This window comes from Littorina saxatilis, linkage group LG12 (genome assembly GCF_037325665.1).
Source record: "Littorina saxatilis isolate snail1 linkage group LG12, US_GU_Lsax_2.0, whole genome shotgun sequence".
In the NCBI taxonomy this organism is placed as follows: Eukaryota; Metazoa; Mollusca; class Gastropoda; order Littorinimorpha; family Littorinidae; genus Littorina; species Littorina saxatilis.
Genome location: NC_090256.1, coordinates 44,231,281 through 44,241,275, shown reverse-complemented (window position 1 = coordinate 44,241,275; position 9,995 = coordinate 44,231,281). Strand labels below are relative to the sequence as shown.

Genomic DNA, 9,995 nt, shown 5'->3' with positions numbered 1-9,995 from the left:
TGGCGCTTAGGAGGGTTGCGGAAGAAAATAAAATTTGCAGGGAGAGGGGGGGGGGGGGGGGAGGGGGCACACAGCATTTTCAAGTCTCGGGCTAGGCCAAGCCGGCGGCCGAAGCGGTTGCAGGGGTTAAACCCCTGCCGGTGCTGCCCTAGCCTTCATCGACCCTACTAACTGGTGGCCTAGGGCAGGGTACAGGGTTTTGTTTACAGGTGCTGGCAGTGGTGGGATGCGCTGGAGGTGAAGGCGGCTGCTGTCGCCGCGCTGACAACCTCCTCTGGTAGCTCATTCCACTCCCTGATGGTTCTGGACTAAATCAATAGCCCTCTACAAATTTGATTTGCTGAACACAAAGGTTTGCAAAAACTACCATAACACTCAGCGGACAACAGCAGTCAGACCATTTCATAAAAACTTCTCTACAACCCACATGTGTCTCACAACCATTGAACATTGGAGCTATAAATAGCGCAGTGCTCAAGACAGACAACTCTGATCTGAGCATTGGAGCTATAAATAGCTAAGTGCTCAAGATAGACAACTGTTGACCTCTACCAAGAGAAACGCAGGTTGTTGGGGGCACTCGATCTCCCCTACCCTCCTTGGTTACTTGAGCCACTTGAGCTCATCACTGACTATAGCAATGGCTTAAAGAAAACAGAAGACCCGCTGCTCCTTGCCACTGTTGCAAAAGAAAAGATTGCAGAGAAGTTTTCCAACCACCTGCAGGTCTGAAATGCACAGACTGTTCAATCCTGCAGTGAGGTGAAACTGGATGCACTCTGACAATCCCTGGACTCAAAATCACTCAAAAGTTCAAGCTGAACCACGGAATTAGCGTATTCAGCGCAGAGCTCTTTGTCATTTACATGGGTTGCTCCCTGATCAATGACTTGCCCAGCCCCCCTCTAGGGGTTGTCATCCTCACGGACTCAAAGTCCTCCCTGCAAGCTTTTGCAGGCAAAACCAAGAACAGGGGAGCTAGATGCAAAACAAAGTCCTCTTTTTAGCACACCAACCAATGACAAAAGGGAATGTTCTGTCCCTCATGTGGCTACCTTCCCACATGGGCATCAGGGGAAACGAACTGGCCAACAAGGGGGCAAGAGAAGCAGCTATGTCAAACTTGCCTGTGACTGACATCCATCTGTCCTGCACGGAAGCCTCACAGCTGCTTGCCAAAATGAAAAGAGAAGACAGAGAAAAAGCACCCTCAAATGAGATCGAAGAGAAAGGATAGGTTCACCTGCCATACAACAGGAAAGGTCACCACCTGCCACTCCCCTTCAGACCCATGCGACTGCTGCGTCGCCAATGCACAGTCAGCAGCCGCATCTAATGGGACCATGTGACCTGCCAGTGTGGTGCAGTTACAGTTTACAGTTTACAGTTACGTGTTTGAGGGCTGAGGTGCCATCAAACAGGAGATCGCTGATCTTATCCAATACAGAACGGAGATTGCTCTCAACACTGTTGACTTTTTCTGACCCCACTCATCACTCCGCCAGAAACCGATGATGATCCTAGCTACTACTCTGAGCAGGTCATCTGTTTTCAGCTGGTTCTAGGGTGCTTCCTAGCATGCTCAGCCCATAAATAGCAAAGACAATAGACCTTCGCTCGGCCGAGGCAGCAGTCGACGATGGGGACCAAACCAAATGTACCTCCAGACATACAATGTTGAGATACATGCCACCCTGGATAGCTGCATGAGGCAGAAGCCTCCAGGGAAGACAAACAAGTCGCGTAAGGCGAAAATACAACATTTAGTCAAGTAGCTGTCGAACTCACAGAATGAAACTGAACGCAATGCCATTTTTCAGCAAGACCGTATACTCGTAGCATCGTCAGTCCACCGCTCATGGCAAAGGCAGTGAAATTGACAAGAAGAGCGGGGTAGTAGTTGCGCTAAGAAGGATAGCACGCTTTTCTGTACCTCTCTTTGTTTTAACTTTCTGAGCGTGTTTTTAATCCAAACATATCATATCTATATGTTTTTGGAATCAGGAACCGACAAGGAATAAGATGAAAGTGTTTTTAAATTGATTTTGACAATTTAATTTTGATAATAATTTTTATATATTTAATTTTCAGAGCTTGTTTTTAATCCAAATATAACATATTTATATGTTTTTGGAATCAGAAAATGATGGAGAATAAGATGAACGTAAATTTAAATCGTTTTATAAATGTTTATTTTTTTTTTACAATTTTCCGATTTTTAATGACCAAAGTCATTAATTAATTTTTAAGCCACCAAGCTGAAATGCAATACCGAAGTCCGGGCTTCGTCGAAGATTATTTGACCAAAATTTCAACCAATTTGGTTGAAAAATGAGAGCGTGACAGTGCCGCCTCAACTTTCACGAAAAGCCGGATATGACGTCATCAAAGACATTTATCAAAAAAATGAAAAAAAACGTTCGGGGATATCAATCCCAGGAACTCTCATGTAAAATTTCATAAAGATCGGTCCAGTAGTTTGGTCTGAATCGCTCTAGCTACACACACAGACAGACAGACAGACACACACACACACACACACACACACACACACACATACACCACGACCCTCGTCTCGATTCCCCCCTCTACGTTAAAATATTTAGTCAAAACTTGACTAAATATAATAAACAAACCACTGGGAGACACAGATAACTCTTGAGCAGAGGCTACAGCTTCACAAGCTATTCAGACCAATTAGCCTCAAGACACACAAAGAAACTTAGATGGCCGAGGCTGTGGCACCTAAGGCTTCGTTCCAACAAACTACCAGACGACATGGCACTTGCCCCTGGGCCCATGACACCACAAGTCACTACTTGATGCAGGTGACAAGAGACCCATAACCGCAGCCCTGACTGCGGATGTCCAACCAAGGCGGTAATTTGGGTATCCCTAGCGTGGCCCTGCCTTGGCGGGGTAGCCCTGAAGAAAAACTGCAGAAGACAGGTGAAAAGTGTCTTAATTCCCCCACCCCCTCCCTTAAACCCCTACCCCTGACCAACCTTGGCCCACCCCCTCCCTTATACCCAACAACCCCTTGAGCTACAGCCTTACCAACTATTGCACTGACACACAATGACCAAGCCGGGTCTCTAAACCAACTCCATTACTACTTGACACCAACCTCCAGCTCTGGTGCCTTGGTGTCTGGGAGCTTGAGCATGACAGCAAAACTTCCTTCGCAGCGGCCCCTTTTATTTATTGATAATTATTTGTTTTCTCTAAATCATTTGAAGTCGGAGTAACACCCGAGAACATGCCCGTAATGGTTTAACCTTGAGGGCGTTAAACAACATTTATCATCATAGACAACAGGATCTACGGAGCCCCTGCTGTGATGTGCGGGACCCTTGCGTCGATGTCACTTTTTTTTTTTCCCACTTTCATTTCCACTTTTATCTAGGAGCTAATTTCTCTAACAACAGATTGAGAAGAGGAAATATGCACGGATTACTGAGTATGATGACTGACATTTTGTCTATATTTTTGATTGAATATAGGAAACAAGAAGAAGATGAGAAATAAAGGGTTTGTGATGACATCTGCACCGAGACCGCTCCATTGCAAGAGTATTCTGCACGTTGACTTGGGCAGATATGTGGACAAACCGAAAGACACCATCAAGGAGTGTGTGAAACAAGTGCAGGAAAAGAAGATGGCTTCTGTGGCTTTCCCAGCACTGGGGACAGGTACTTTTGTGTGTGTGTCACTGTGTGTGTGTGTGTGTGTGTGTGTGTTTATGTAAATATATATGTGTGTGTGTGTGTGCGGGTGTGTGTGGTTTTATGAGATGAGTGTTCGATCATCTTTGCCCATTATCATTTGTCTGCTGATTATCTTGTTTGTCCGCTTTTAAGATCCAGGCTAAAGATAAGGATAAGGTATCATATAGTTCTGTTAGGTTACCTGAGGAAATTCATGCTGCTTTCTCTCTTAGGAAAGCTAGCTGCTTTAGAGTACGGAGCTACCCAATTTATTTTCTCACATGTGTTCATGTTTCCGACACCAAGGAGAGTTCGCACAAAGTTGACTCTTGGAAATAAATCCCTCGCCAAACGTGAGGGTTGAACCAACGCGGAAGGCAACAAACTCGTTTCAAAGCCAGCGCCGCTACCTCCCGGTCCCTCATAAACAGATTTTGTCAACTTAACATTCCATAAACTTACTGTGCTTGTTTTTATGTTTATTTCTTTGTTTGCTCGTGTCTTCTGCTCAAGGGTGCGAATTGCATTTCAAAAGAAGATATCTCTCTTCACTTGTCTTCTCTGCTTGTGTAAACTGTGTAATCTGTACGTGAAGGAAGTTATTTTTTGGCTGTTGTGTTTGAGTCTATTTGAAAAGCCAATTCAGACTTACTAGGTACATAAACTGCATAAACTGCTGTCATCTGTAGGGACAGTGACCATAAGAAACACCTTGTTTGAAAACAGATGCTTAATGGCATAACAGAAATGATGTGTTTTCTCAAACCCAGTCCATCAACTTTGATCAGTCTACTATATTGCCACTGCGGGAAAAAGGAACTATTAGAGGAAGGAACATGATAACTTTCTACATCAGCAAAAGGAGGCCTATTGAGTTTGATCTGAGAAATGAAAATGGGTGGTCCTGTGGCTGTGGGTTGTTCATATAATTATTTAAATGTTTAGATCTGACATCAGCTTGGGATTGTGTACAGGGGAATCAACCAATAACGGGCCAGAAGAGCTGGCAAAACACATGGTGGACGCCATTAAAGAGATCAAGGACCCCAAGAAGCTGGAAGAGGTTCGCATTGTCATGTCGAGCAGGAGGCTGTTTGTTCGTCTGGTGGCAAAGGTGGATGCCTTGGTTGCTCCTGCTGGCAATCCTTCTGGCAAATCCAAGCCTGAGGGTGAGTCCTGCCCTTGCTTTCTTTTCTTGAGTAATTATAGGCCCACTCTGCCTCATGAACACAGTTCCCTCTCTTTCCTAGATCCGGACAAGATTTTACATGAGATAAGACCATCCCTCCTCTTGGTCACATACCAGAAATGAACACCTTGACTGCTGTGTTGAGTGAGTTAGAATTTTGTGTATTAATTAATTTTTAAAAAAGGTGCCAGTCTACCTTTTACAATTAATTCTTTAAAAAATGACCACTGTGGACAGTGAGTACCCAGGCTGTTCATATTTGGTATGTGAACAAGTGGAGAGATGATCTTATCCCATGTAAAATGCTAACCAGATCTGAGACGGTAAAGCAAACAAGGCGGAATGGGCCTTTAAGAATTGCCAGTTTGTTTCTTGGAGTGAGAACTGCCACAAAGCTTCTGGGTCTATGTTGTTACTATAAATAGTTGCATCAGAGTTTGATAAGTCCAGATAGGGATGCGAATATTGATATTTAATAGAACATTCCAACTTGATAAAAGTAGGCAGGACTTCCAATAAAATTTAACCAAGAAGCCCTTTAGCGAAACATTTCTTTTGAAATGTTTGCTTAAGAGTGGGTTGCTTACGATGACGGCAGTATAATTAATGTCTGCCTCTCTGCTTCTACATTTAAGGTGAAGGATCCACAATCACAATTAATGCTCTTACTATTCATGCAAAATAATAAGAGACCCCACTCACTTACTTACTGCCAGTTATGCCGGTTGGCATGTATGGAAGCAGAGACCCCAGTCACAGGTACATTGTAATGTACATTTTTAATGTTATCAAGGACTAACAGAGTTTGTATGTTGATATTTCATTGTGTTAATTCTCAGAGGACAAGCAGCAGGCAGCAGCCGCCTCTGCCAAGTCTGCAGACAGAAGTGCAATGTCTCGTCCACCCCAGACCTCGCCCCCACCCTCACTACCACCACAGGAATGGGAGTCTGTGTGTCACAGAGGACACAGCCTTGACCCCACCAGGCAGGACGCTGTGTCACTCTTCATCTTCTCTGACAGTGAAGAACGCCGCCAAGCCGCCGTTGAGGAGATAGCGACAGGCATCGTCAGCATACTGGGGCCTGTGGAGACCGAGGAGCCCAGGAAAAAAGTTGCTGGGGACGGAGGGAGACGTGGTGATGATGGGCAGGGAGATCACTCTGGTGGATCATTTTACTCATGGGAGTGGGGCGTGGGGCATTATATGCCTTTTTGGTAATAAAATCTCAGTTCTTTTGTTGATCAATCGAAAAACTTCATTACTTGATGTCAATTCCTCTGTGTGTGTGTGTGTGTGTGTGTGTGTGTGTGTGTGTTTGCCTGCCTGTCTGTCAGACCATGTTTCCTTGTTTTCCATGTCCCGTTCTAGCCTACAAATTGGGTGCATTCTAGATTACTTGATGTCCATTCCTGTATGTGTGCGTGTTTGTGCATGCATGCGCACGAACGTGTGTGTGTGTGTGTGTGTGTGTGTGTGTGTGTGTGTGTGTGTGTGTGTGTGTGTGTGTGTGAGTGAGTGTTTGTGTTAAGCTTTAGGTCAGAAGGTGTTCAATTGATTGGGTGAATGTTGCCTTCATATTTGTCAAAATTTTACAGTTTCTGCCTGCAATAATGACTGCCCTTATAAAATGAAGTGCATAATTAATGTAATAAAGCCAGGGCAAGGGAAGAGGGCTAGGGAGAGAGGGTTTGTGCCTAGTTTGAGATTAATTATTTTGATTCATTCAACATCATTTTAAGTACTGTACATGTATACATGTATTTAAATTTGTCAAACAAAATGACTTTTGTTATAAGAGAGAGAGTTTATGCATGGTGTCATTACATGTATGAGATTCTCTTTTTTTCTCCACTTCTGACATGTGTTTGTGTGTGTGCAGTGATAGACAATTCTGCTCATAAGTAATATGTTAACCTGGCGATGTAGCAATTTGCAGTTTCCTTAATTACTGTTGTGAATTTGCTGTGCAAAGTTGAGAGGGCTTTATACAATTTATAATTGTTTTTGAGTCACTTGAGAAAAAGTGACTCTATGTAATCGGTCAGTGTTAGTCTGTCCGGCCGGCCATCCGGCCAGCCGGCCGTCCGGCCGGCCGTCCGGCCGGCCGGCTGTAGACACCACCTTAACGTTGGACTTTTCTCGGAAACTATCAAAGCGATCGGGCTCATATTTTGTTTAGTCGTGACCTCCAATGACCTCTACACTTTAACGATGGTTTCGTTGACCTTTGACCTTTTTCAAGGTCACAGGTCAGCGTCAAAGGAAAAATTAGACATTTTATATCTTTTCTCGGAAACTATCAAAGCGATCGGGCTCATATTTTGTTTAGTCGTGACCTCCAATGACCTCTACACTTTAACGATGGTTTCGTTGACCTTTGACCTTTTTCAAGGTCACAGGTCAGCGTCAAAGGAAAAATTAGACATTTTATATCTTTGACAAAGTTCATCGGATGTGATTGAAACTTTGTAGGATTATTCTTTACATCAAAGTATTTACATCTGTAGCCTTTTACGAACGTTATCAGAAAAACAAGGGAGATAACTAGCCTTTTCTGTTCGGCAACACACAACTTAACGTTGGGCTTTTCTCGGAAACTATAAAAGTGACCGGGCTCAAATTTTATGTGAACGTGACTCATTGTGTTGTGAATAGCAATTTCTTCCTGTCCATCTGATGCCTCATATAATATTCAGAACTGCGAAAGTGACTCGATCGAGCGTTTGCTCTTCTTGTTTGTTTATGACATAGTAGTTTTTATTGTTGGTGTTGATGCTGTTATTGTTGTACACATTTGTGTATAGATATATTGTCGTACAGAAATTGTTTTGTTCTTGATAATTTATTCACATGTTGCAGCAGGTATGATATCTGTACCTTGTAAAGCATGTGAGTGGAAGTAGAGGTTACATGCCGAGTCTCAGTGATTATTAAAAATAATGGTCGAAGTTAGCGGATCATGAAAAATGCGAGCTTTAGCGAGCTTTTTCATGACCGCGAACTGAGACCATTATTTTTTATAATCACTGAGACGAGGTGTGTAACCTCTTTATTCCTCCTTTCTTCAGTTATTCAAAGAAAAGAGGAGTTTTTTTGCGAAAGTTTGATCGAATCCTATTCTCTCAACCAGTCAACCTGCGCAGGCGATCGATTAATGCGCGGTTGTATAGTTCCGTGCAAATCATTCCATTCTGTTAACACTTCTTGTCAGTTTTCCTATTTTGGGCTAAAATCAAGTACACAGATATGCTGTTATTCTGCTGTGGCGGCAAAGGCAGATATTGTGTGTTCTGTATATGTTTTGGTATCGGTTAGGATAATGTTCTTTCGTCAAATGGGACTAGCAGACGAACTTTTGCACCCGTGTTCCAACGTTAAAAACTGTATGAAGTTAAGTTTTCTGGGGAAAATAGTGTATGAAACCGCTTTATGTTGTTTAAATTGATGAGATGTGTGCATTTGGTTGCGTGTGATCTGTTTATTAAATGAAATATTGTTGAAAACTGACCGTCGGATTGCAGTCTGTTGTCGAAGAAACTGAGTGAAAAGAAGGGGAACTACTCTTGTCGCTAGACAAAGTATAAGTTACTTGCCTTGGGAAATTGCTTGTGATGAACGTCTGATCTAGATTCAGAAAACAACCGAACTCATGGATTTTATATGGAGATTCATGTGTTCAGGCCTGTAGTTGTTAATTTAAATGCGGTATGTTTGTATTGTTTGCTCCAGAGATGTATACTTCGTACATTAGAGCGTTCGGAACTTTTCAGTCGCAAAAAGTAGTACCGAAACAGAACAGCTTCTCAACCCATTGCACTATCGAGGATTCAGGCTGTTGCTGGGTCGTTATTTGTTTGGTTGCTGGGTCATTATCGAAAAATAACTACCCCTACAAGTTTACAGAGGTAAAGAAGCAGAGGGGGGAATAAGGCTTTGTTTTGGTGCGTAAACATGTGTACTTGTACTGAAAGCAATTTTACAACCGGTGATATATATGTGTTTAGATTGATTTGAAAATATGGAACATCATGTTATCTGTTTTTCCCTGTTTACATATGTGACCCTCCACCACGAAATGAGTCGCATGTCACCTTTGCATGATTTTCATATTTTTACATTTTTTATGCTCTATCCAGTAGTGAAAACCGTTTTAGAAAAGAGCGAAAACTGTTTGAATTATAAGCCTCTGACTATAGGTGACCCTCACACTGTTACCAGACACTCCCCGGACTTATATTAAGCCTAGCCCAGAACCGCGCGAGGTGACATGCGACTCATTTTGTGGTGGAGGGTCACATATCTGAGTTTATAACAAAGGAAACATGTATAAGCAAATCTTTGAAAGTCAAGTTGGTGAACATGATTTGCGCAATCAGTAGCTCCGTATTTTAATCGTCGGCCAGCAGCTGACCAGAGAGGTCTCTGAAACTTATGCATGTTTACTGGTACAATTACCCTCCCCCCCTTTTGAGCTCTTTCTACGATTTAAGACCTTCTTTTTTTAAAGCTTGCTTGTTTAGATTTTATGTTCATAACTTTTGTTAATCTACCTTTTAAGATTCCCTCCTCTTTGAAGCTTGATTGTCTCAGATTTTTGAAGTTCTTATAAAAGGGGAGAGTTCCACTGTGCAGTCACTGCCTTTTTGTTGCTCATGAAGCATTTTGTTGGCATAATGGGTAAATGTGATTTAAAACGTTTGCTTGTTTATTTGGTTGTCCTCCAAAGTCTGTGAGGTTGCTACCAATTTTTAATCAGAATAATTTGCACTTGCTGTACTGCAGAAGAATGAGTGTTACAATTAGACTTCATCAAGGCCTGAAGCAGAATAAGTTCTGTGTGTGATAATGGACTTTCAAACATGGCATAAGTTTTATCCACAAAAGGGTATGTTCTTTTTTAAAGTAGTGAAGTGGCCTGGACTTTTTTTCCAAGTCATGTTGGCAGTGAAAGTGTTTCTTAACAGAGTGGTTGGGAATTGTCACAACTCTTATGGCACCCAATGTTAGTTGCTAAAGTTAGTAAAATTCTATCAACACCAAAAAAGTTACTATTGTTAAGAACGGGCCTCATGTCATTCTCATCAATTGAAGAGCA

General features: G+C 42.5%; 1 protein-coding gene across 1 annotated transcript in view; it reads left to right on the top strand.

Annotated features, from left to right (window-relative positions):
* Nucleotides 1–3,508: 3,508 nt before the first annotated feature.
* The window catches only part of LOC138982028 (protein mono-ADP-ribosyltransferase PARP14-like), a 7,224-nt gene continuing 737 nt past the window's right edge, over nt 3,509–9,995 (top strand). Inside the window, exons 1-3 of the mRNA XM_070355243.1 lie at nt 3,509–3,692; nt 4,682–4,876; nt 5,736–9,995. The exon at nt 5,736–9,995 is cut by the window's right edge and continues 737 nt beyond it. Of these exons, the coding sequence (XP_070211344.1) occupies nt 3,518–3,692; nt 4,682–4,876; nt 5,736–6,118 (753 nt within the window). The 5' untranslated portion in view covers nt 3,509–3,517 and the 3' untranslated portion in view covers nt 6,119–9,995. The remainder of the gene's footprint in view (nt 3,693–4,681; nt 4,877–5,735) is intronic.